The 26165-nt window shown below is 40.6% G+C and overlaps 3 protein-coding genes across 21 annotated transcripts in view; all 3 read right to left on the bottom strand.

Moving 5' to 3' along the window:
- Positions 1-59: 59 nt before the first annotated feature.
- Positions 60-11042, bottom strand: nphp3 (nephronophthisis 3). Of its 3 annotated transcripts, none has more exons than XM_042218727.1 (28): positions 10930-11042; positions 9776-10160; positions 9540-9665; positions 8810-8960; positions 8533-8685; positions 8218-8351; positions 7601-7761; positions 7327-7483; positions 7076-7150; positions 6782-6952; positions 6579-6682; positions 6048-6162; positions 5796-5939; positions 5593-5690; positions 5405-5507; positions 5208-5290; positions 4833-4968; positions 4482-4646; positions 4276-4370; positions 4076-4198; positions 3780-3969; positions 3348-3589; positions 3070-3145; positions 2855-2982; positions 2436-2676; positions 2225-2350; positions 1186-1301; positions 60-1088 (listed from the first exon to the last, which is right to left on the bottom strand). In XM_042218727.1, the coding sequence occupies exons 2-28, from the start codon at positions 10097-10099 to the stop codon at positions 920-922; spliced, it is 3906 nt and encodes a 1301-aa protein (XP_042074661.1). In that variant the 5' UTR covers positions 10100-10160; positions 10930-11042; the 3' UTR covers positions 60-919. The 3 variants fall into 3 exon arrangements, with proteins under 3 accessions (XP_042074661.1, XP_005912408.2, XP_042074635.1); XM_005912346.3 differs by lacking the exon at positions 10930-11042 and adding an exon at positions 10625-10906; XM_042218701.1 differs by lacking the exon at positions 10930-11042 and adding an exon at positions 10625-10906 and having other exon boundaries at positions 4833-4965.
- A 1265-nt stretch (positions 11043-12307) lies between these two features.
- LOC102305522 (uracil nucleotide/cysteinyl leukotriene receptor) lies at positions 12308-14207 on the bottom strand. Its single transcript, XM_005912352.2, has 2 exons — positions 14131-14207; positions 12308-13445 (listed from the first exon to the last, which is right to left on the bottom strand). Exon 2 carries the CDS (start codon positions 13421-13423, stop codon positions 12509-12511), a length of 915 nt encoding a protein of 304 aa, XP_005912414.1. The 5' UTR covers positions 13424-13445; positions 14131-14207; the 3' UTR covers positions 12308-12508.
- A 115-nt stretch (positions 14208-14322) lies between these two features.
- The window catches only part of si:ch211-285f17.1 (sickle tail protein homolog), a 126150-nt gene continuing 114307 nt past the window's right edge, over positions 14323-26165 (bottom strand). For 9 of the 17 annotated variants that reach the window (XM_014329119.2, XM_014341433.2, XM_014329054.2 and 6 more), the window contains 11 exons: positions 24265-24395; positions 23893-24040; positions 22792-23275; positions 22392-22587; positions 22013-22302; positions 21580-21723; positions 21148-21270; positions 19479-19559; positions 17724-19370; positions 17063-17194; positions 14323-15956 (listed from right to left, as the gene is read on the bottom strand). In XM_014329119.2, coding sequence (XP_014184605.1) covers positions 15438-15956; positions 17063-17194; positions 17724-19370; positions 19479-19559; positions 21148-21270; positions 21580-21723; positions 22013-22302; positions 22392-22587; positions 22792-23275; positions 23893-24040; positions 24265-24395 — 3895 coding nt within the window. In that variant the 3' untranslated portion in view covers positions 14323-15437. The remainder of the gene's footprint in view (positions 15957-17062; positions 17195-17723; positions 19371-19478; positions 19560-21147; positions 21271-21579; positions 21724-22012; positions 22303-22391; positions 22588-22791; positions 23276-23892; positions 24041-24264; positions 24396-26165) is intronic. The other 8 variants (XM_014329068.2, XM_014329033.2, XM_014341462.2 and 5 more) reach the window with 8 other exon arrangements.

Here is a 26165-nt window from a genome sequence, read left to right as displayed (position 1 = left end):
ATGTTATTAACATGGTATTAATACATGAATAGATGCAAGCAGTAAAACATTGTGTCTTGCAATAGGTTTTGGTACAATGTGTCCCTTTTGGCCTTAATGTATTGTACCTGAAGCCTCATATGTCACAGTGATGTCTTTGGTAAGACCCTATAATTATTTTGAATAAATGCATGCGCACTTAATTTTGCATAAACACAGCCTTAAATCAGCTACAGATAATGATTCTTCAGACATGTGTTTTACTTAATAATGGCCCAAGTTTTCCTTCCTCAAAACACTGTTGGATATGCATTGCATGTAACAAACATTAAAATATATATAAAATTCATAATGTAAACAATGTATATTTAAAACAAAAAGTGCTTGGGATCTGACAGTCGTGTTAATCGTCATCAGGAGATAGTTCACATTCTAATGTTTCTTCTTCTGCACGTTCTCACTAACACCTTTTTGTACTGGGTGTTTAGCATGATTCACACGGAACAATTTGAATGCCTAGATTGAAAAACTAACATTCAAAATGTGAATATAATAATATAACCTGTTGTACCATACGATGTTGGTCATAATTAAGCATGTTTTTATGGCTGGAGTGACTTCATACCCACAAATAAATCTAGGCTAAGCTGAAATTTGAGTTTAGTGTAGTGTAGACCTGAGTTTAAAGCCTGTTAAAGAACTGATTTCTGAAGTGTATTACACATGACTGCATGCAAAACACCACTGGCAGATATGCAGGTTTTAAACATGAATACTGTAAAGTTCACATTCCTTTTGGCAGGTACAGTATGTACCTTCAACCACATGTGATGCATGTGATGACTGAATTTTAAATTAGTTTTAGTGAAATCAAAGGATTTCAGTAACACTGTATAATAGTTAGAGCTGTCCAAACAGCCATTACTAATCAGCTGCAGGGTCACCTCTGAGCATGTGGGAGGGGAGCAGGTCCTCTCACACTAAATGCGTCTCCGCTGGAGGAATGGCGAGATGGGGCATTACCACACACTAATGATGGCTCTGCCTCTTTGATCTCCATTGCACGCTTGTAAAGCTCTGCTGCCTTCTCGAAGTCACCCTCTTCATAGCTAAATTGAAATGTAAATTAAGAAATAAAATTTATAACGTAACCAAAAACATATTATTCATAATTAAACTTTTGCTAAATCTCACTCACTAATGTACCTTAGCACAGCCAGGTTTTTGAGGGTCTCCCCAACCCGTGGATGAGAGCGACCCAAACTGTCCTCGTAGATTTTCAGTGCTCGTTCATAAAGGGGCAAGGCATCGCTGTGCTTCTTCTGCCAAAGACACAAAAGAAATCACAGTTAGTTTTGCTCTGCATAACCTAAAATGTTAACAGTCAGTGAGATGACAAATAAAAATTTATACAAATCATTTAAATTCACTGGTTCAATACAAGTTAAATATGCTTATTATAAGTAATTTACTTGCTAGCAGAGGTAACTGCCCTTGCCTGCCTTTATTTACGATTACTGTTTTACATACTCATTCTATGTGCATCATAATATGTCGAGGGGGGGAAGAAAATTGTACTTTACATTTATTAATGTGAGAGTAAAAATGTAAATATAACATTTGATAGGATCACAACATAGATAATAAACATAAAGTTCAAAAAATTTAACCAGCTGTGTCTAAGATGCGGTACTCAAGAGTACCGTAGTACTCACATGCATTAGTAACTGTAAAAATCCCATATAAGTCATCATCTTTATTTATAAAGCAACCACAGCTGATGCAAAGCGCTTTACAGTGTTACTAGATAATATAAATACATATGATATAAATAAAAACCATAAAAAAGAAAAAGGCCAGGACAGGGGTTATATGCTCTCTTTTACGATTTCCTGTTATCAGTCGTGCAGCTGCAGATGTGAGAGCAATGACTGACTGACTCCCACATAAAGTGACATGCAGTAGTTCAGACGGGATGAAATAAAAGCATCGATCACTGTTTCAGTGTGCTGTGTAGAAAGAACTGACTGACTGTTGCCAATCGCCTTGATGTATAATGTATAAGAAGTACTTTAATTTTGTGAATAAATGTTCATAATAATCTATTTTGATTTACATTTTCCTTAATGTAATGTTTTGAAGTCGGATATAGCTATTTTTTCTTAAGTAAGATGATCCCTTTTTTTATTGAGGTATGCAATTCTGCAGTGCGCAGTTGAGACAACAGAAGCAGGGTAAGTCTCACCAGTTGGCAGTAGATTACTGCCAGGTTGACCAGTGCGGTGGCTACACTGGGGTGCTTGGGGCCAAAACTTTTTTCCCTGATTTCCAGCGAGAGCTCATAAAGTGGAACAGCCTTCTCTAGTTTCCCCTGAACAAAACACATGAAGTGAAATCATTTGCCTGATTCAAGATAACATCAACAGAAAGTATCGTGTGAGTGCCATTTGTCTTACTCTGCGTTTATAGAGCATGGCGAGGTGTTTGAGTGTGTATGCCAGAGAAGGGTGGTCAGGAGACAAGGCTTTCTTGCGGATGTCTAGAGCCCTTTCATACATGTCCTCAGCTGCTTCATATTCTCTCCTTTCAGTGTGCAGTGCAGCCAGGTTGTTGAGTGACTGAGCACAGTCCGGGTGATCAGGACCGAAGACCCGCTGGCGCATCTCCAAAGAGCGGGTTAAAAACACCTTGGCTGCACTGGTGAGGGCAAAGAGAAGGATTTTAGTTGAGCTGATGGAATTAAAAAAAACACACACACACATATTACTGATCATTTGAAGTACAGGTACTAGACTGGAACTATACACCGAGGGCATTGAGAATCTATAATATTATAAAGCAAAAACTGTGGACATGCTAGGTGCTGTTTCCTTACTCTAGGTTGTTCTGGAGGTAATAAAGAACACCCAGTTCATTTAAAGTTTTGGCACAGTCTGCAGAGTCTTTTCCTAGGGTCAGCTCTTCCAGCTGCAGGGCTCTGCGCCTCAACAAACTGAAGCCATACTGAAAGAAGGAGTAGATAAAAGACATCCAATATCTCTTATTAAAGGAGTATGACTAAGTGTGTAGGAATCTGAGAATGACACTCACCATATGACCTTTCTGTCGAGCAGTTTTCTGACGGATCTTCACAGACCTTTTCCTGAGTTTCTCTGCTTGTTCATACCTGAACAAAAGCACCAGATGTTAGCTCTTAAATGTGTTTCTTTAATTGAATCCTGACTTGTCAGAGTGTGATTTAGCCCTCTGAATTTTTTTAATAATCACAACAGCTGGTGTTTGTCTTTAATGAAGATATAGCCTGACTGAAACACCTGCAACTATTAACGGCAATTTCATAACATTAGCCCCAAGATAGTCCTGTTTACTTGTTTTGCTTCTGATAGAGCATGGCGAGTGACTCCAGTTCTCGAGCCACACTGGCATGCTCGGCGCCGTAGGCATTCTCGCTTATCTCAAGGGCTTGCTTGTACAGCTGCTCAGCATTTCCATACTTCTTCCATTGGACATAAACTCCAGCCAGCTGGTGCAGAGAGCGAGCTACACTGGGATGGTCTGGATCCAAGGCTGTCTCTCTAATCTCAAGAGACCTTTGTAAAGGTGCTACAGCCTAAACAAATAAAAAATAAACAGAATCAGACATATACACAATTACCATGATCTCATTCTTAGCAGGAAAAAAAATGACTAGACTTCTTCAGACAATGTAGGCAAAATTTAAGCCTTTTAAGACTAGGCAGGAAAAGATGTGTGGTGAGGAATAAACATAGTGTTTTTAATATTACAACCATTCACCCTACCTGACTAGGGAGGCCCAGATCTTTGAGGAAACGTCCCAAAGTCTCATACAGATTTGCGAGCCTGGTCATGCTGTCTTCACTCTCGCAGCTCTTCTCGTAGCGCTTCAGAGAGTCAAAATACTCGGTGGCCATGGAGCTTTTGTCTTTGCCGACATACTGCCAGTAGGCCAAGAGCTCAGAGAAATGACCCCTAAAAAACAAAACACACATCTTTGGCAAAGTAGCTGAAGAAATGCATCAGGCTTTGTGACAACGCCTCGTGTGTATGCATGCTTTCAGGCAACACTAACATGTACCTCTTGTAGAGATTTTGAGAGACAAACAAGTTCAAGAGGCTGAGCTGCAGTTTAGGTTTGTCCTCCTCCTGCTGGAGCAGCCAGGGAAGTTCATCTGCGACACGCCACGTCACTCGATCCTGGCTAAAAACACACACACATATACATTGATATGAGTTGTTCTGACAGAGCCGTGTGATTTGTGTGGATCTCTGCAGGACCTGAGTTGCTGGTTGAAGTAATGAATTAGTTTCTCTCTATAAGTGGTGGAGCTACTTCCTCCAGTCAGAAACTCTAGCCTCACAGCTTCCCAAGCCTGTCAGAAAAACAGAAAGATGAAAAATGCAAAATTGCAGCCTAATTCTATTATGCATTTTGTTTTTATTGATGCTGTTGTATCATTTTACCGACTAAGAAGCCTAATTACCTGTAGATGTTGAAACCTGATGAGTCCACAACGGAGTGTTACAATGCAGAGTCTGTTCAAGAGGTACAGCAGAGAGGACAGGACAGGCAACTCTACCTCTGGGAAAAGATCTAGTACCTCTGATTCACTCACTCCATTATGGCTGGCACATACAAGGCCCAGTATCTAAAGGCAGACAAAGAACAATCACCTATTCCTCTGCTACACATTGGAAAAAAACATCAAATAAAGAAAAATTTTCACATTCACTTCAAAACCAGAAAGGGTATGTGTTTCTCTGATGCCAAATTAAATTACACACATATTTCAAACTAAAAGCAATAAGGACGGGAAAATCTGTGTTTAAGTCACCTCTCTCATAATGTGGCGCTCTCTGTCCGTGCAGAGAGAGTTCAATGTCATTTTGAGTGCCAGGCGGTAAAGTGACATGGTGTCCTGACACTGCAGACACTGCTCCAGGCTCTTCTCCAGCAACCCACAGGATCTACTGTTAGGAAGCAGCAAAACAAAACAAACAAAATCTAAGTTATTCAAAAAGAAAAAAAAAAGGTTACTATTTTGTGAAGCGAACAATTAAAATTAAAATAATTTAAAAGGGTCAAACAGGCTGACCAACTCTGCAGAGGATACATGCTGGATTTGAAGGTTTTTATTTTTTTCATTCATTTACTTCTTTATTTTTTTTTTAATAATGTATTTATAATTGTGAAAGCAGAGGTGGCAAACCTGGTGATCATCCTTGCCAGCAGTGTGACATATAATGCATTGCATGTCGATGCACAGCGACAGTGCCTTTCCAGCTTCTTCTCCTGAAACAAAATACACACATTCAGGTATCACAATCTTTAAAAAACAAACAAACATACTGCTGCTAAGGATTTTTAAATGTCTTTGAAGGACCTTGTGAAGGGGTCACAACTGACCTGATCCCTAGTAAGTTTGAGATCCATGCTCTGGCACACTGCATTGACTATACTCCTGACCTCTCTGGGACTCAGTGGGTCTAAGTGGAGTGTGGGCCACAACCTAAACACACAAAGTCGCAGAAAAGCATATGAATAGCCATTTTGACCAATACTGGGATACTGGGAATTCACCGATTGTGTATTACCTCCAAGCCTGAGGACAAGTCTCTACATTGACAGACACCACCACTCTGACATTGACAGGCAGAGGGTCAATTAGCCACTTCATGTGTTTTTCTGCTTGCTAGAGCAAAAGGGGACAAACAGTAGTACAGACAAAAATATACAGCAGAGAGTAAACACAGCTGAGTTGAATTTTGAATTTTATATAGTTGTAGAGGCTGTTAACCTGTATTTGGTCAATGGAGTCAATGATGATGATAATGTTTCCTTGATGGCGCGCTGACAGTCTTTCAAGCCAGCGGGGAAACTCTTCTAAGATCTTACTGGGCTCCATGGATAAGCCGGAAATGGACCAGAAGTGCTGCAGCAGCTGTTTGAAAACAGACAGAAATAAAAACTGTTTCTTTCAGTAGTTTAATAATGCAGAGTCATCAGTGTAAGAAAGCATTAACAAGAAGCAATCAGAGATATCCCTTACTTTAACTGTGAGGCGTTTGATAATGAGAACTGGCTCTGAGCTTGTTGAAAGTGGGCGACCAACAAAATGATACAGAAACAAGGTGTTGGGGGATTGTTTCTGCTGGAGCTCGATCCTGAAGAGAATTCAAGACTAATTAGCAAAGCAGGCAAAGCATGCAAAAGGTTCAGAATATTCCAGATCATTAAAAAGAACATACTTGTCCATTTAATATATAATATAAAACAAGATTCTTTTTCCCAAGGGTGCAAGAGTGTTGGCCTGAAGTGATTGGAGAGTTCAATTCAATTCAGTTTTATTTATATTTCGCCAAATCACAACAACAGTTTCTTCAAGGCGCTTTATATTGTAAGGTAAAGACCCTACAACAATACAAAGAAAACAGAGAAGGTTGAACGGTTATAATTACTTTGTAACATTTCTAAATGTACTGCTTAAAAGTTTGGAAACCTATTAAAGACTTATAACAGTTTTATTTAAGAGGAATTCATGACGGATACGTTATAATTAACTGAAGAAATTAGTTCTTACCATTTGGAGAGTAAAAGAGATTTTCCTGAGCCTGGACCCCCAGATACCAGGAGAGGTGGTGTTGGAGGGGGAGCAGCTATCATGTCATTCAAACGATCTATATACTGAGGTCATTGATGCATCACAGCATTAGTAATATCAATGAAAAGTAGGATTTGAAGACAAAATCAAAAGATTGAAGGGATCAGTAAGAACTGAAGTACCTTCTGGAAGCTTAATTGTGAGGTGGTGCCGCTACAAGCCTGTTGATAGGCCTCGATCTGCTCCTGCTCATCATGTAGGTCCCACAGCACATCTCCCGAGTCTTCTTCGCACCCCTCGTCCATCCCAGAGTCCTTAGACTCAACATCTGCTACTTCAAGACCCAGCAACTCCTGGATGAAGCAGGAAAGAAAAAAAAAAATCAGACAAAAAAAGGTTTCAGTTTTAATTCTTATACCATAGACTTTAAGCTTTGTGAATTGATAAAAATAAGGATGTTAAAAGACAGTCTGTACCTGCTTGATGATTTTCTCTAGCTGAGCATAAATCAGGCTGGCCCCCTCCTCTGCAGAGCCACTATGATCCACTACCTAGTAATGTTCAAAACAGGTTTGGGACAGACACAGTATTAGATTGCATTTAAAGACAATAAACAGAAAAATATCAGCTTTTTCTCCACAGTTATTATTTTATTTATACTGATGCATTGCATGAAATGGGTTGAAACTAAAAAAAAATTTTCTAAAATTATTAACCATATAAGTACCTTGATTTTAGCAGCCTTGTCTGCAGCATTGACCCGTTCGAGCAGTTGCCTGATGGGTCCATTTAAATTGTGATCTTGTTCGGTCCGAAGATACAGCACCAATGGACGGCCATCTGGATTCTTAACAAAAGCCTCTTCACAATCCTCCACCACAGAGCTACGGCAATGTATTATGCATGAATATTAAACACAAACCTTCGTTAATCTTTCGAGAAAAAAAGAATTTGTGTGCAATCTTTATTATAAGGTTATCAATTTCCTAAACTCACCATACCTAGGGACAGTAGATTTGAGAAGAAGAACACACAGAGAACTCCTTTCAATCTCCTGCTTGCGCTCTACAGCGTATGAAGCCGCATTCTCCTCTGGGAAGAAGACATTAAGGTAGAAATGGCCTAGACTCTCACATATTCGCCGCAATACAGAGGTGTGTTTCTGCAATTAAAACATTAAGCACAGTTTTCCCAGACCTGATTAATAATAAGGTAGAAGGTTATAATAAGGTTAAAGGTATTTTTCACAAAAACTGCCATTTTAAACCCACAATCGCACACACAGATTGTCTCAAAGATAAAATCAAGTTTTGTTTTTTCTTTTAATTTGATTCAATTAAAATTCTATGAGTGGATCTGACTCAATGAAATACAAAATGTCCAAAATTATAAAGAAAAAAAAATCCAAATAATGATTTTACTGGCATATTTATCGAGTCATTCATTTTTATCTTAGCTTAGTTCAGCCTTTCATAATATAACGCTACAGTCCTATCACTGTGTTACTTTAAGCCATGTCCAAGAAACAGCCACGTAAAAGTGGGCAGCGTTATAGTGGTACAACAACATCACATGAAAACAGAATATTTACAGTTTTTACAGTGCTCATCTTACCGACCTTTATAAATATATCTAGCTCAGCTTTGGTCTCCTGGGTGAAGATCAAGTAGCAGCGGACTGTGTTGCTCCACAAGGCCTGGGGAACGTGAGGTGACACCTGCAACAGACTCGCCACAGCAGCATCCCAATCATCTGACAAAGACAGACACATATGGTAAAATATACAAGTCATGCCCATGAAGAGATTAGTGAATATGTGCTTCAAAAATACCTGCTTGCAAACAGAATGATGTTAATAAAAAAATCACAATAACTAGGTCATCTAGAGGTCAGTTTCTCAGAAACACTCTCTTCCCTCTCAAAGTTTCCTTACCTCTGCTCACATTAGCAAAGGGCCCTTCCACATCTATTAAACTGTGTGCAAACTCTGGTCCTCTGAATGTTTGTTGCAATTGCATCATGCTGCCCATAGAGGGCTCACTTCCCAGCACACCGCCAGTCCAGTACTCGCACTGTGTTCCTGCAGCTGAAGACATTTAATAAATCACTGTGGTGTTTTATCATCATATTTGCTGGACAGGAAAACTTATGCAGAACCGATTGATGGCTTAATAACAAAAAGTCCCCAATAGTGTGAATTTTTGTCTTACCAGTGACAGTGGTTTGGTTGTCATCGGAATCTGAGTCATTTGGGTCATAAACCTGGATTCCCTGAGCCTGTAACTGTTGAAGTTTGGCTTCCAAGTCCCTTTTAGCCCGCAGGAGATCCTGTATCTCCTTTTCTTTTGTCTCCCGGAAAATCTGGTGGTGATTTTGCCAAAAGGTTAAAGCTGCAAATGTGAATACTAGAAAGAATGCAATGCCACAATCGTTCTCAAACTGTGGGGCACAGAGCTGTGTCAGAGCTTGGACAACCAGAGCCAAAATTTTGGGTCAACTAAGATGAATGGATGTTATTGTACTTTTATCATACTTTGACTTTGACTTCAAATTTGATCATTTTATGCTTGTTTATTGTTGATGATTGTAAAAGAAAGACATGTGAGGTATTAGGGGGAACTTTCACCCTCTTGTGAAATGAGGCGTGATGCGGTGTACTAGTGCTGTGGGATACTGCAAATTTTAGTACAGATCCGATACCAAATAAACGCAGGGTCAGTATTTCTGATACTTTTAACCTATAAAGCCAGATTGTGTAGCGGAGAGCAATGTGTCAATAAATGTGTCAATAAATTTACAAATTCTATACAAACACATTTTAATGACCACTAAGATTTAGACATTTTCCATAGTGGGCACTGTTTGAGGATGTTTGATCACTAATATCAATCTGATAACAATACCAACTTTGGTATTAATCTGCCTACGTCTATGATGTACCTTAAACTGACGTTTTACTTTGTCCCTGTCATGTTCAAATGTGGCAGCCCTCTCCATAGCTTGATATTTTGCCTCAAGAGCACTCTCTTTCTCTCTGAGGATCTTCTGGTAGGTCTTCTGCAGAGCCTGTAGTGACATTGAAAATAGCAGCATCCCACCGTCACATTAAATCATCCAAAGCCCACAACTTTTTCAGTGAAGTTAGAATAAGCCTTGTGCATTTTGTTCATTATCACCTGCAGCTCTGCTCTCAGCCTCTTGTTCTCCTCATCCAGCTTTGCTTCCTTCTTTTGCATGGATGAGATCTCGTTGTTCTTGCTGACACGGAAGATTTCGTACTCTTTACGGAGTCTTTCATACTCTGCAGCATACTCTAGATCCACAGATGCTGTGGATTTGAAACTGGCCCCAATCACACGAGGTCCTCGGCGGAAAGAGCTGCGCAGTAGTCGGGCTTTGGGCTTCACCTCGACGGGTATCTCACAGGCTTCCCCGCCTTCACCCCCATACCCGTCCTCGATAACCTCCCCTGGGCTCACCATAGAGGATGCGGTGCCCATGGCGGCCAAATAAGTTGGAGAAAAAGAACTGCTCAACTTTTTTCGATGCTCATAGCTGCTCCTGTGTAATAAAAGACGGGGCGGGATGGAGTGTCAATTAAGGAAATCTTTTTTTGATGGTTTGTCACTGGCATTTCTGATCTTTAAGTTGTTTTTTTCCAGGCCGTCTCGTAAAACAACAACAAACAAAAGGCTAAGCTCTTTCCACAAAAGCAACAGGTAGCATTAGAATTATTTGTATTTATTTATTCATGTATTTATTATTAAGAACTGAAAAAATGACAAAGCAACGCGTATGCAGTTACTATCGAAATGGGTTTAAGCATACCCGACTAATAGCAACAAATCCAGATGAACTTAGTTAGCTTCGTTAACATTAAGTTTTGGAGCGGTTCAACACCCTAACTGCGTCATTTATTAATGTAAAAACTAAAGCAACGGCACAATAAAGTGTTTTAGCTGAGAAGAAAACTGCCTACACGCCCAAGTTTGGCAAATGAAGGTTAAACAAATAGCTACACTCACGGTCCGCTCCCCTCACAGCTTCTTCCTGGCTGCCTTGGTAACAAGGAGAAAATACGGGTACCCGCACAAGTCAAAAACAACAGAAGTTTATTCCCCTCAAAGGTATGGGAATTACCCCATCTCTCGGTAATCAAAGAATTGCGTTTCATGATGTAATAAAATCTGCCCCAACACGTAGTGCTTAAAACATTGTTATTTTTATCATCTTCGTCATCTTCTTTGAGCTGCTCCCTTTAGGAGTCGCTACAGTGGATCATCTGCCTCCAGCTCACCCTATAGTTTGCATCCTCCTCTCTCACACTAACCTTCTACAGGTCCTGCTTCTCCACGTCCACGAATCTTCTTTGTGGTCTTCCTCTTTTCCTCTTGCCTGGCACTCCCATATTCACCCCGTACCCAGGAAATACATCATCTATGCCTCCTCTGCGCATTTCACTTTGACTGACCAGGTCAAAGTAGGTCTCACTACCATCTTGTAAACCTTTCTGAAACAAATTACAACATTTTACTTCATGTAATAGGTTTACTTTATAGTCTACATCATCAGGTCTGCTCTTTTAAAAACTGTGTTAAAACTACTCTATCAGTTGGTTCAATGTTCTACTTGTGTCAAATATCAAATAAGGTATTTATATTGTTTATTTTACTATGACGTAATCTACAATCACAAAACCAACTGTTCTGTGTGTTTGTCACCACCAAGTGGTCGATTTGATCTGCTGCAAACTTCTTCAATCTTAGACAAATACTCTGAAGAAAGTTACGAGCAAACTATTTAATATTCAGATGATTCATTTTATTTTCAAAATAAGCGATAATTAGGTGCTAAAGCTTCTAAATGAGGTACACTTTTTGTAAAGTGGACAAAACCCCCAACAACACACAGAGAACCTTCAACTTCCTGACACAAAGAAACCAAACCTGTAAAATAGCGTTTCACCTGGGAGGCCTGAGCAGTTGTGCTGCATATTTTACACTACTGAAGCCATTGTAAACACACCATTTAGATTTCTAAAAATATGCACATTCTTCTTCTTGTTTTGATCCCAACAACATCACAAAAGCTAAAACAGTGGCATGCTTATCACGTTGTTGCATCATCTATTTTAGCAACATTTTGTAGGTGTTAAGGCACTGAAAGCACCACACTATTTATATCCTTAACCCTCTGTCTCATTTTATAATGTACCACGTGGCTCCACTAGGTAACGCATTTAGACTGCAGAAAGGAAACTTTAGCAGTCCACAGTTCTACTGCTGAATAATGCAGTTGCCTAATAACGCTTCTGCATCTGATGTGGATTTAACCTCTTGGCATTCTTACCAGACCCCCCCACACACACACACACACACACACACTATTTCTTAACAATGAAATGTGATTATTAAAGTATGTTTTTTTTGTCATGAAAACCAGGATTCTTTATTCAAACTTTGAACTCTGGAACCAAAATAGACTGCAAGAGGCAACAATTGTTTTTACTTCCGCTGAGGTCACAGACTTTCAGTTACCTTTTGTGAGACAAATAAAGTATCGTAAAGCAGAAGCTTAGATGTTTCACTCCTTTGGGGATAAGATTTCTGAGTAATTCAGAGAATAAAAATTAAAAATAGAATAAAATAAAAACAGAATTTCAAAAAATGTAAATAAATTAAAAAAAATGTCTCAGTCTTCAGTGCCAGAAAGCTAACAGGTCCCAAACTGACAAATTATCTTTGACCTATTATAGTTCCCTAAACAAGTACTGGCTAATTCTGACAATTTCAAAGTCGATGAATCAGGGGAAGTGCAGTTTGTCTGATTTGCAGTTAGGTGCTATAGGAACCACGCTGATGTTTTTAACATGGTTAGCATTACCTCCATTTTTTTCCCGTTTGCATTTTTTATATGACATCTTCCCTATTTTTACAGAACAGCTTAAGAAATGTTTTCCTGTATAGACGGTTCAAAAAGAAATACATGACAGGATCCAGTATACCACTGATACAGGTGAGTGCAGATGTTATCTGATTGGCTTTTCTCAGCCCCTCAGTAATATTTCCAAAGCTCTGCTGTTGAATGTAGATTATTCTGCACACATGGTAGGGCACAAATGCGAACAGGAAGTTCATCACAATAAGTATAATCATTTTTATAGCTTTGTCTTTCACCGGTCGTTCTTCATTTTGCTGCACTGTTCTTAGTTTCAGCAGGATCAGTATGTATGAAACCACTATAGTGACGAGGGGAATTGCAAATGCCACAATAGTGGAAATTAAAGCTGTTGGATTTGTCTTTTCTAAGTACAGTTTGTTACAAATGCCAGATGAGTTGGTTTGTTTTCTTCCAGAAAAGAGTGTAGGACTCATGCAAACAATAACTATCACCCACAGTATGCCAACCGCTACATTTGCATACAAAGGCTTCCTGAATGATTGTGACTTTAAAGGTATAACCACAGCCAGGAGCCTGTCCAGGCTGATGAAACTCATCAAGTAGAGGCTGCAGTACATGTTTAGATAGAACAAGAAGCCTAACAGCTGACAGATGATGTGTCCAAAGGGCCAGTGGTTATCAGATAGGTGGTAAATTATGCGCATGGGTAAGACGAGGACATAAGATATGTCGGCTACAGAGAGGTTTCTCAAGAAGACTCTTGATGGAGATGTGCTTTTCTGGTGAAAGAAGGCCCACAGAGCCAAGATGTTCCCAGGCACTGCGATGATGAAAATCAGGATGTAAAAAATGGAAAGAGAATAATTCCACAGAGCTCCAGAAGTGCCATAGAAGCTCTCTCCCTCCTCCCCGGAAACATTCATAGTTGTTGCGCAGAGGATCGGCCTGGTCCAGCACAAATTAGACACAAACAGCCTGTTACAACGATTGACAGCCACATGATAGCCTTCGTTCACTCACATGATGTTTTAGTGACTTTTTAAATTATCATAATGAAAATAAGAATGCAAATAGAAAAATGTGACATAACGTTATAAAATCATATGCAGAATCATGTGTGTATTACACATTAGAAAGAGGAACTACTCTTGCGGAACGTCAGTGTAACAAGCAAGCAGGATTACATTTTCATTAACATCAACAAAAGAATAATTACATTCAAGAGGTACTTTTTTTGCTAGTATAGCATATAAAAATGCTATATAGTAGAACTAACATATCACTGTGTATGTGTCTGTGTGTACATACGTAAAAGGTAAAATCAACCAGAACATGAAAAAAGTCAACCAATCATAAACTATAACAATCTAATTAAATGTATACTGATAATGATACTGCCTTTAAAACCCAGTTAGCGACTTTGTAACTTCATTTGCCAAAGACACTTTGCTCTGTTGCAGAAAAATTCATTTGCATGTTCACTTAAACAATAAAGTGTACCAAACATGGCTACATGACTAAGTACAAAATTATTAGAGCTTATATGTTAGTGAATTACCTAAATGTTTGATAGTTTAATCCAAATGTAGGGTAACTCCAAACTGACAATAATCATAAATCATCTCCTTACCTGTAACAGTAATGCAGAGCCGTGTTTTGCCACCAGTCGAATAGCAATGATGTGTGCACAGGATACGGGCGAAGAAGAAGTGAGAAGTCGCGTGTTTTGCATATCTAGTTTTGTATTTACACACAACTACCATCTGTGAATCAGCCCAATAGGAAACCACAAAGAACTTGAAAAAGCGACGGAAGCCTGATGCACTACAAGCATGCAAGTCTTTATTACTACTCCAACACACTTTTGTCTTTATTACATAGTTTCTTTATAGCATGATTTAAAGCTTTACAAAAAAAATGAGAGAAAATCAAATATTTACAAAATCTATCTGTGCAAACGTCGTCTTTTACACCACTCTCCTAAAGTAATCAAAAGGCATGCATACAAATAAACTTTGGTATGTTAACAAAACTACTTTTTTTCTTAGTAGAAGCTTTTATGTACACGTGGTAGAACAGGTTTATCACTTTGACTTAAGTACATTTAAACAACAATACATGTTAACTTAACAAACCGAGACCAGCAGTGCAAACACTGAGGTCAACACTTCGGCCATCCACACAGATTGCATGTAAATTCCCCTAAAAGGTCATGACTGAGTTAGGCTTGAAGTGAGTCATTATACAACAACTTTGGCAAATAGGCACAATAAAATGAAAACTTTTATTATTTAGTATACCTGTTGTAAATCTGTAAAATAAACCGGCAGTTCAAATGGGTGGAAACATGAGAAAATACTCTTAAAAAACTAAAGTTACTAATGAGTTTAAAATGTCTGTATACATCGTGTATACATTCAGAAAAAGGCATTTACAAGGGCAGCGTCGAATGTCCGGCAACATAGGAAATATAGAAGATTAAATATACTACGGTTATTCAATCTCTTGTTTCAAAAAAATAGAACACAATTTTTTTTTTACATGATATTTTGTGATTGTACATCAACTCTCTATTCCCTACTCATAGCTACAGCAAGAAAATACATTTTTGAACACCATGAAAGCCTTCCACTTCAGCTACAAAGTGGCAACACTAAATCGTTTATAGTTACATTGCAAAATATTCTGTCATCTGGAACGCCTTCAAGAGAGAATCGATATCCAAGTAAGCATGATCCAAAATGTGAAAATGAAGATAAAAGTAGCAGTGTGTGAATGCCAGTGTCAAAGGAAAAACATGATTTGAGTCCATCACTTAATACTTTTACAAAAAAAAAAAACTTTAATAAAAAGAAAATGAACAACAATCCAAAACCAATATAAAATATGATCAGGTCTACCTGCTATGCTGTAAAAGCCAGAGGGGTGATAATGGGGCTAAGTAGTGTCCTTAGCTGCTGTGGCTGTTGGGATGGAGGATTTGCCGCTGCTGCCGTTGTGGGACCTGTAGCTGGTGAAGCTGGGGGTGTGTATGGTGCGGATGCTCTTTCCACCTGGGCCCAAAGGTGTGGGCGACAGAGGGGAGGGGGAAGAGGATGAGGAGGAGGAGGAGAATGAAGAGGAGGAGGAGTGGACTCGACCATTCTGCGAGGAAAACGAGAGAGCTTTACCTGTGTGCTGTGAGGGTGTGGGAAGTTTGAGGGATCCGTTTGACAGGGAGGGGATATGGGTGGAAGGTAGGGAGCTGGAACGAGGTGGGTGAGAGGACAGAATGGAGGACTTTGTCACAAAGGAGGAAGAGGAAGAAGGGTTAATGGGGTTAGTAGCATCTGAATTCTGTGTGGACTGGGAGCTGCCTTTAGTAGAGCTAGGATAAAAAGCAGGGATTTTAGAGATGGGTATAGTAGGGGAAGTCGTTTTATGATCCCCTCCCACTCTTTTAGCACTTCCGTTAGCCTGTAAACAGAGATGCCAAAACAGATACTTGTTGTCAAAAAAAGAAAACTGGTAAAATAATACAATTAAAAAAGGCAAGACAATGTTAAACAAAACTACAAGTTAATTACATGGACAGACACTATGACTACACAAGCATTAATATAACTAAGACAGAACTAAAAGACACCAAAAAACAAAACAAAAAAACCAATAAAAATACCCAGATACAAAAGCTGTCTTTTTTTTTTACTGGGTTGCACAAAAGGTGAGAAACTGAACTGACAGACATGTTACCAAGAAACAGAACCAGGCAAAGGTTAGACAGTGCAATGGCAGACAGGATGGGTCTCTCTACAGAGTGGCTGTTTGTTAGAGGGATTGTTAGGCCTTGGGAAGAGTGTTGGAGACATTTCAGAGAATAGATACGCGTAAGAGGTCCGGAGAGAATTAGGTAATAGGGTTAGGTGTTTGAAGAGTGATAGCAGATAGGGGAAAATGTGGGCCAGTGTTCCAGTGAAAGTGACGATGCAAGGTGGGTGGGTTATGCCGAAGTCTTGACGGTAAGAGAATGTATCACCTTGGGGTTAAGTAAGCTGTGCAGTGATGTTGGGTTTGAGCAGAGGTGCATTGTGAGAAGGGAGGAGCATAGCCAAAAAATGTTTTTAAAAAGTCAGATAAGTTTGTATCAAACATAGCCATAAGCATCTTAGGGCTTGGCAACACTGTTTAGGAACTCAGCTGTGATGGGAATTGGAGATGTGATGACAACTCAGATGATGACAGGATAGGATTCCGTTTGTCTCCGCCTTTTTTCCTTCTTTTTTTTTTTTAGCCACCAACACAGTGAAAACCATGAGCAGTGTGGACATGCAGAAGCATACAGTACAGTGATGTTATGGGGATAACAGTCAAGAGTCAAACATGCCTTCGTGTCAGAGCAGACTCGAGAGAAACGTGAACAGATCCACAGTCGCCACTATCGTGACTTTTTTTTTTTTCCACAACACTTGAAACCTCACAGCTTTGGAAGTCTTCCCACCCCCACCCTCCCTCATATGCCACATGCTTTCGATTCCCTATATTTGTTCCCTGTAGTCTCTGTTAAGACCCTACAGTAAAACTACCTGTCGGAACTGCCTCTGAGCGTCCTGCAGTTTTTGCTGTTTTCCTGCTTTGTCAGTTGTACCCGGTGACTGCCTGGACTTCGCAGACAAAGGGACGGGCATCCGACTAGTAGGGGAAGCAACACTGGTATTCTGCAGGGGATCCAAATGAAAAACAAAACAGAAAATAAAAAAAAAGATAGAAAAAACACACCAAATAGGAAGTATGAAAAGTCGAGGCACTAACAGGTTTAAAACCCCCCCAAAAAAATCCCCGTTCATTCAATACGTCAACAATCAACGCCAGTGAAAGATCATGCACCCAGTGGGACCACAAAGCCATTAAACACAAGGCATGCAGTCAAGAACAAGGATAATTAGAGCTTGATCATCATGACAGTGTCTCTGATGATGAGTGTGCCACTTGCTGAAAACCTCTTGAGTTTTAGCAATAAACTGAAGAAGAAAGATGGTAGCCAGGAACCAAACAAAATGCCACACCCAATCATGTCACCATGATTTTGTACTGAAGAGGGGAGTCATTTCCATTTCCAAGCACCTGTGGGGGGAGGGGATTAATGATTTTGTAATTTCAGTGGTTAAGGTGGGAGTGGAGGTAAGTTAGAAAACTGAAAGAGAAGAAACCCAAAGCCTCCGGGAACAACAAGAGCTAAAGAGAGACCTGTTGTACGGTGCTGGGGACACTGGGGACAGTGTTGGTGTTGGTGGTGGTAGAAGGGTTGATTACAGGGCGTGGAAGGAGCTGAGGTTTAGGCTTCTTCTGCAGTGAATTTTTGCTAGGTACCTTAGGGCCAGACCCTTTGGAGGTAGGCAGAGAGGACGACCTCTTCAGCCCTACTCCGACTGAGCTTTTCCCATTCCCTGTATTTGCTTCCTCGGTGTTAACCGACTCATCAGGGGAGCGTGGTCCCATCTCACTAATCGTGGTCTCTAGCTGCTTGATGGTCTGCTCCAGGCTGTCTAGCGTCTTGTAGGTGTTCTTCCGAATCTCATCCGTCCTACCGAGAGCTTCGGAGTTCTGCTTTTTCAGCGGGGCAGTGTCTGTTCCCCTGGGAGCATCTGCAAAGGATTTTGAGCGCGTAATCTCATATCTCTTCGCTTCTTTGTGCTGCCTGATTGTACCATCGGATTCTTCTTCATCTTCATACACAACCACCTGTAGCGTCTTCTTGCCTGACTTGGTGCCTGTGCGAATGGCCTGAGTCAGTGCTGCCAGCTGTTTCTTAGGGAACTTGAACTTGAATTTCTTCTTCCCATCCTTGGAGTCTCCATTTGAATCTAAGTTTACCCCGTTGTCTGTTAGTTCAGATATCGAAGAAGAGGATGAAGATGATAGGCTGGCATGATCTGTAGCTCCCTGTGAGCTGCTGATTTTTTTGCCACCAACCATCTCAGCCCCTTCTGCGATGACCGGCAGCCCACTACTTCTCTCTGTATCGGATTCCTCACTCTCCTCCTCAATGCGCTCTTCTGCAAGCATCCTCTCCAGCTCCTCCTCGCATTCAAAGATGGTAGAAAGGCGCTTGTAAGCTGAACGGATATCCATCGGCTCATCAAAGATGATGATGACAGGCTTCTTGTTGAAGCCGTTATCCTGCGGCACTGAAGGATCAGCTGTGGTGTTTCCTCGATTCACTGCATTGCCTACAGTAACAGTCTGCACACTTCCTTTTTTGGCATTGACCAGTTCTTGGTACTCTCCACACGACAGTGGCTGAACCTTGGTGTTGGTGATCATAAATGCAATGTTGTCTGGGGGTGGAGGTGCCTCTTCTCCAGGCAAGTCAGGACTGAGACTAGCACCCCCATCAAGATCATCAATAGTGTTTTTAGGTGGACTGCTGTTCTCGTCAGAAGTCTTTTTGGATGGAGCACCATACCGTTTAGGTGCTGCTTTAACAGCACCTGTTTTTGTGGTCGCCACTGGGTCAGTTACTATATTCTTACTAGACGAAACAGGCTCCTGGACGAGCTTACTTTTCTTTTCTGTATGAACTTTAAGGATTTTTCCCTTCTGCATTTCTGCACTTGTCTTCATGGATTCAGAGCGTTTAACATGCTTCTTTGGCAGTTTAAACGCATTAAGTCCCACAGGTTTAGGTGATATAGGTGGGGGTGATTTGGGTGTTGGAGACAGTGGTGGCCGCTGCTGTTGTTGCTGCTGCTGGCTTGGAGAAATGTCATTAACATTGACATTTGACACCTGTGTCGGAGACTGTGGGGGCTCTCTGTGATGGTCGTTGGTGTCTTCCAGTCGCGATGGGGGTGGATGATCTTTGGGAATCTGGCCCGTCACATAATATATGACCTGTGATTGTGAAATTTAAAAATGTGTCAATGTTTCATAGCTTTCTAACGCTAGAGTATAAGTTAAACATATGTGATTATAGTATATGTAGTTAAAAGTCATACATACCCCTTGGCTCTGTCGAACAGTTGTATTCCCATTTTCATCTGTGTCTGGATCTTTATCCTCTCGACTGGGCTCTGAGCTCTGCTAGGACAGTGTGTGGGGGAATAATATTACAGTGTAACTGGCGTGCCAGGCTGTGCTGGATTAACTGTGAAATCACATTTGGTTGCAGAACGATCTGCGGCGTCAAAACTACAAGATTGGTCAATTACCTTTCACAACTGCTTTTTTATACTGTTACAGTATTAAATCCTACATAAAAATGCACATAATACAGAGCTTTGAAAGGCCAAAATAAAATATAATTCATGTTGATGGATGTATAAATATATAAATCACATAATATAAATATAAAACTGAATTAAATATTTTTTCAGTTTTTTATTTCACATATCGAGTTTTACATCATTATACTATATTTAAAAGCCAGCTGTAGACTCAGCATCTAAAAAGTGGAAAATGTGGAAGTGCCTTAAACCTGCATTCTTTCTAATGACCAGCAGGGGGAGACTGCTAAATTGTGACTGTTCGACTGTTCAATAAAAGTCTGTGACATATTTATCTTATTTTTTAGTTAATTTATGACCTCATTAAACACATTAATGATGAGCTTAGTCTCATTTGGAACTTTTGAGTCTTTAATGGTGCATGCAGCTTATTTTGTAAATTGTTATATGTTTTAGGGTATGGTTAACCTTTAACCAACTTATCAACCTTTAATTGATAAGATGCTTTTTTGGGGGGGGGGGGACGGCATCACAGAGCCTATGTACATCTTTAAATACAGTTTATGTTCCTAACTTGTTTCTCTTTTTTTCAGTGAAATAATTAAAATTTTTAAAATTTCAGCAAAACAGTAAACTTTAATGTAATGTACTATTTACTGTGATTGTAAGCTTAACCAAATAGCATACCTCCTATTTGTTTCTCTCAGAGAGCAGATACTTCCAGTTCATCTTTTCAAATCTAGTAAAAGTTGATGCACTTCGCACACCTAGTCCTATTTGCTTTATCGTTTCGACTAAAAAAAGTAATACTCAACATGTATCAAATGATTGGTTAGGGAGGTGTAAAGCTGGGAAAAGCGAACTGAGGTGAAGTTGTGCAAAGAGAAACGGAAAAGTCATTCCTCAGAAAAGTATAGGAGAGGAGAAGGAGCATGCAAAGTGGTCAGGCTGACCTCTAGTGAACCAAGTCTGCAAAAATAGATTGTGTCTACAGTGCATTTTACTGATGTTCTTTCAATTGTCAAAAATCTAGGGCATATCAAGCAATTGTCAAATGTCATTAAAGAAAGACACGAGACGATTTAATAGCCTGTAAGGTACAGTGCTGAGGTTTTTATTGATTTGGATGAAAAGACAAGTGAGAGTTCTGAAACACATCATAGTCTAGACCAGGCATACAGAAGACACAGCATCTTTTCAGAAGCTCAATTTTATGCAGACTTAATCCTGAAAAAAAAAAATTAAAGCTCTGATATCCAGCAGGATCAAAAGAGGGAGGAAAACTCAGGCAGCAAGGAAAGGAAGCTTTGTGGAGGCAGCTGCTACAGGTTTCTCTCGAGCAAAAGCAAGAGCAGAGGAGTGTTAAGACACAGCCATTGATTGTTTCATACAGTTGGCAAAGGCAGGCAGTTAGCTGGGCAGCTGCACCGGGACATATATTTTACCTTTTTCTCTTTGAGGGGTAATAAAGCCCCCGGTCTTAGCTCTCTGATTTGTGGTTCAATTCGAGCGGTGGGCTCTACCAAATTTTTCACCCCTACATCCTTAACTGTGCACTTCTGGAAAACCTGAAGAGTGGAGAAAGGTGAGGGGAACAACGGGACAAGGGTTTTGAGGAGCATCTTCATAACTGCACAGCTGTAAAACGCCACAAGTGCAGTAAAGTTCAATGAAAGTCATTTCTTTGGCAGCTGTCAGCATCCTTTGCCACTTCCAAGGAAGTCACCCACCACAGGAAAAAATGATAAGCAACCCACTCCCACAACGCAGAAATCAATCAAATCCAGCATCCTAATTTCCATATGTCGGTTAAATTGATTGTATTTGCACATGTTTGAAAGGAGCGTGTGAGTGTGCGTGTTGTATATGGATCTAACCTGGAGCTCTGCCATGATCTTGTCCCCTTCATCTTCCTCTTCTCTCGTAACCAGGGGGGGAGTGGCTGGCTTCGGCTTGGTCTCCGGTGCAACCTTGGTGGGCTTGGGTTGGGGAGAGGGAGGTGGGGCCTCTTCTTCGCCCTCCTGTGAGAAATAATGTGAAGGAAATTATTCTTGTATTTTTAACAAGCAGCAAAGTTTGTGGAAATGAAAATGGATACTGCATTCATGTTGGATGAGCGTAAAGACAGAGTTAAACAGTATCTCTCCTGAAAATGGCAACCTTTACACTTTGGAGAAAGCCTAAATAGCTCTTTCCCCTTTTCTTCCAGTTTTAATGCAGTGGCTTAACTAAATCCCACTTGGCTCTACGCTTAGCGCACAGACACAAGAATGGTTTTCTTTACTCTCTCCAACCTTTTAAAGCACCAACCTGAGTCGAGACAGACTCCTTCCTGTTGGTGTAGACGACCTCACCAGAGCGTGTAGTGGTCATGCCTGAGCTGGAGCTGGGGTAGGTTTTCCTTGGCGGAGGCGGTGGTGGGGACTTGTTTGGCTTTTCAGACCCCTGTTTTGTCAAACTTTCAGTGGCTGCTGGCTTGATGGCAGTTTTGGAGAGTTTCTCTAGTGCTGGCTTGGCAGATTTCTCCACCAGAGGCTTAGGGAGTTTCTCGGACCCCTTCTTTGCTGGTTTGTCTGATTGAGGGCCTGACTGGGGCTCTTCTGTCATACAGGGCAAAAGGAAACAACATTAAGGTGTGTAGATAAAGCAAAAAAAAGTTGTTTAAGTTACATTTGTGTGTGATTTCTACCTGATGGTAGCTCAACAGGGTTGTGAATGTCTTCTTCTACAATACCAGCAGCAGGCAGTGCTGTGTTCTCTTCCACCTCTAGACTTGGAATTCCCTTCATCATGTTTGCCTGAGCCTCTTGTAGGATCTTCTCAAACTCTTTTCCATCATAATGACCCATATTCTGCCTCCTCTCTTCCCACTCTTTCTCTGCTGCCTGGACAGAGCAGACAAAACAAACATACCAAAGAGTTTACGGTTGTCAGAAGTGCAAACTAAATGAGGGACTATTATTTCTAAACAAAAACAATACATTAAATACATTAGAGATTTTCAGGACACTCATAAAATAAACTGAGTATTAGCACGGCTAATTTCAGCATATACACGTAAATGAAAATTACAAGGTGGGTAAACATACCTTTATGGAAACAGCTCTGCTTTTGTTCTTTTCCTTACTGCTCTGAAGCTCTTCTATCACAAGATCCTGGCTGGCTGTTCCATTACTGTTCCCATGAGTCTTTTTGTAGCGGGTGGGACTCGGTGGATCTGTGTCAACCGCTTTGGGAGCCTCACAGTCTTGACTCTTGCTAAGGTTGGGACTGGAGATATGAGTGGGGCTAGGTGTGGCTGGGGGACTAGGTTGAGATGTCAAAGCCGCAGATTGCTGGGACTGCTGAATGTGGACCGGGGAGCTCTGGACATGATGGATGACCACCGGGGATGAAGGCATCACCTCGGATTTGATGGTGGAGCTCTGAGGCTCTAGCGGGGCTGAGGTTGAGTCAGGTTGGCCTGGTGCTGGAGAAACATCTGCAGGGGTGTCTACTGCTACTGCGGGGCTGTTGTCCACTGTGGCATTACTGGAAAGCTCAGGCCCTTTCTGAGAAAACTCAGTAGCACACCTGCAGAGGGAAGGGAAACAATAAGAAATACACATCATACAGAAACACTGGCGAAAGAAATGTTTGCGCAACAACGCTCAGAAATTTGTATTCGCAAGTTATGGTCTTTTAAAACTGTTATTAGGACTATACTACATCAAACCTTGCTGTAAAGTAGACAAATAATACTACATATTTAATGACATGAGGGATAAACCATCACAAAATCTATAATGCAACAGGTGGGTTTGGCAACAGGGCATATTTTTGGTTAAAAAAAAAACAGAGGGAGAGCAGGAGAAAAGTCAAGAGCCAGTTTGGCATCTGTATTAAAATGGAAATTAGGTGCTGCATTGCCCACCAAATTAATTCACTTATCGGTTGAGTGAAGGTGATGGAAGTAAATCTGGACGCCAAAGCCTTCTGTCCGCACAGAATGACCTCTTTGATGGGATGAAGGCTGGCTTGCCACTATAATCAAACGGTACAATCTCCCACATCATAGACCCCATCGAGGAGCCCCGCAAAGTGCTTTTTGTTTTCATCTTCAATTCCCCCTCTCGCACTCAGCTCCCATACTCTAACACATCTTCTCATTTTTCCCTGCTTTATCTTTTCATTCTCCATTTCCCCCCTACCTTCTCAGGCTGCTGAGTGTGTCGGTCAAGCTCTTCACCCTTTTCAGCATACTGTCCAATTTGTGGGGCTCTTCTTTCAAAAACTTGACAGCTTCTACTTCCACCCTGAGCACAGCCCGCATTCTGGCTTGAAGGGCTGGGAACTCTCCTGATGAAATTTAAACAGAGAGGAAAAAAATTGTAAAATACTCCTATTTTAGAATATTTCTGCTCATAATCCTTTTCTCTTTAATTGAGAAATGTTAATTACAATGTGATTTTTTGTGAAAAATTGCTTGTATTTGGCATGGATTTTTCGTGCGCAAAGCTGAATGATAATGCAAGTATACTGGAGTAAGGAACATTAATGTGATGGGAAGGCAGTCACCATACCTTTAAGCCCTGCCAGAGATTCTCCCACCTTCCTCAGGGTTACGGCTCCCTCTTCCACATCTTTTAGGGTCACTGCTCTGTGTGTTGTGGCTGAGTCATTCTGCAGAGAACCTACATACTGTTCCAGCTCGCTGCAGAAAAAAAGGGAAAGTAATTTACAGTTGAGTGACTTTTAAAAAAAAACTGCCTGACAAATTCACTCACTGGCCACTTTGATAGGTACACCTGTTCGTATCTGCAAATATCTAATCAGCCAATCGCGTTGCAGCATGTAGACATGGTCAAGATGACCTGCTGCAGTTCAAATTGAGCACCAGGGCGGGGAAGAAAGGTGATATAAATGAATCTGAATGTGGCGTGGTTGTTAGTACCAAACGGGCTGGGTTGAATATTTCAGAAACTGTTGATCTACTGAGATTTTCCCACACAGCTATCTCTACGGGTGACAGAAAATAGTCTGAAAATGAGAAAATATCCAGTAAGTGGCAGTTCTCTGGGCGAAAATGCCTGAAGATGCCAGAAATCAAAGGAGAATGGCCAATCTGCTTTGAACTGATAGGAAGGCAACAATAACTCAAATAACCACTCACTGCGACCAAGGTATACACAACAGTATCTCAGGAAGCCTCCTGTCAGCTAAGAACCGCAGAATTATGCTACAATTGGCACAGCCTCACCAAAATTAAGAGAATAGAAGACTAAAACAAAAAAACAAAACAAAAAAAACAATCCCTGGTCTGATAAGTCTCAGTTTCTGCTTAGACATTCAGATATTAGAATTAGAACTGGGCATAAACAACATGGATCTATTCTGCTTTGTATCAGTGGTTCACGTGGTTTAATGGCATAGAATAGTATAAGCACCTTACTACAAATTGAGCACTGCTTAAACGCCACAGGCTACCTGACTATTGTTACTGACCATGTCTATCCCTTTATGACCACAGTGTACCCATCATGTGATGACTGCTTCCAGCAGGATAACACACCATGTCACAAAGCTCAAATCATCTCCAGCTGGGTTCTTACACGACAATGAGTTTTCTGTACTCAGTCTCTAGACCTCAATGCATTAGAGCACCTGTGAGATGTGGTGAAATGGGAGATTCTCAGAAACTGTGTGATGCTATCATGCCATTATGGCCCAAAATTGGCATCTAATGAGTGTATACTTGAAAAACAAAACAAACAAGCCAAAAAACCCTGCATAAACAGGCTCTTATTATGATTGTTTGCGCTGTATTAACACCAGGGGGCAGGATACAATCATGTTTCTTAAAGATCATAAGCCAAAACTGGGGAAAGGTAGGAAAAGTCTCTGGAATTGATGCATGAAAAGCAATAGTGCATATGATATGTAAAATTCATATTTTAAGCTGCGAATAAACATCTTAACTGTGCAGTCCTCTTTCCTGTCTACACTATATTGCTTAATCTAGACTGGATCTGGTCTTATCCCAAACCCCCAAATATTTACACACTGAATGAGGGCTTATTTGTGAGAAAGCACTTCCTCGCATAGAAATCATATCACCCTGCCTGAGAGCCATCCCGGTGCTAGAGAAAGCTGGCTGTTCCAAAGGGAAATGTGCTGTATGATAACATTGTCTGCAGTGTTGGATTGCATGAGAGGGAACTAAAATCACATTTCATTGTGGCCAGGTACCCTTGAGAAACACTCTTTTATAGGAGTCCCCTGAAGGGATTAGGAAAGGCAACAAGGAGACAGTGTGTTAAATGCCCTTCTATGCAAAGGCTTTTTGGTAGTGAGAATGATGGAGTTTTCCTTTTTTATGAAGCCTCCACCAGAACAAAAATACTGTTTGTTCAATAATGTATCCCTCTGTTTGCCAGGGTATAGGAGGCAGCCTTTAAAGACCACTTGCATTGCATTTGCATGA

Source organism: Haplochromis burtoni, unplaced genomic scaffold, assembly GCF_018398535.1.
Source record: "Haplochromis burtoni strain Fernald_Lab_line unplaced genomic scaffold, NCSU_Asbu1 Contig_1, whole genome shotgun sequence".
Lineage (NCBI taxonomy): Eukaryota > Metazoa > Chordata > Actinopteri > Cichliformes > Cichlidae > Haplochromis > Haplochromis burtoni.
Note: the sequence above shows the minus strand (reverse complement) of the source record. Positions and strands in the feature narration are given on the sequence as shown.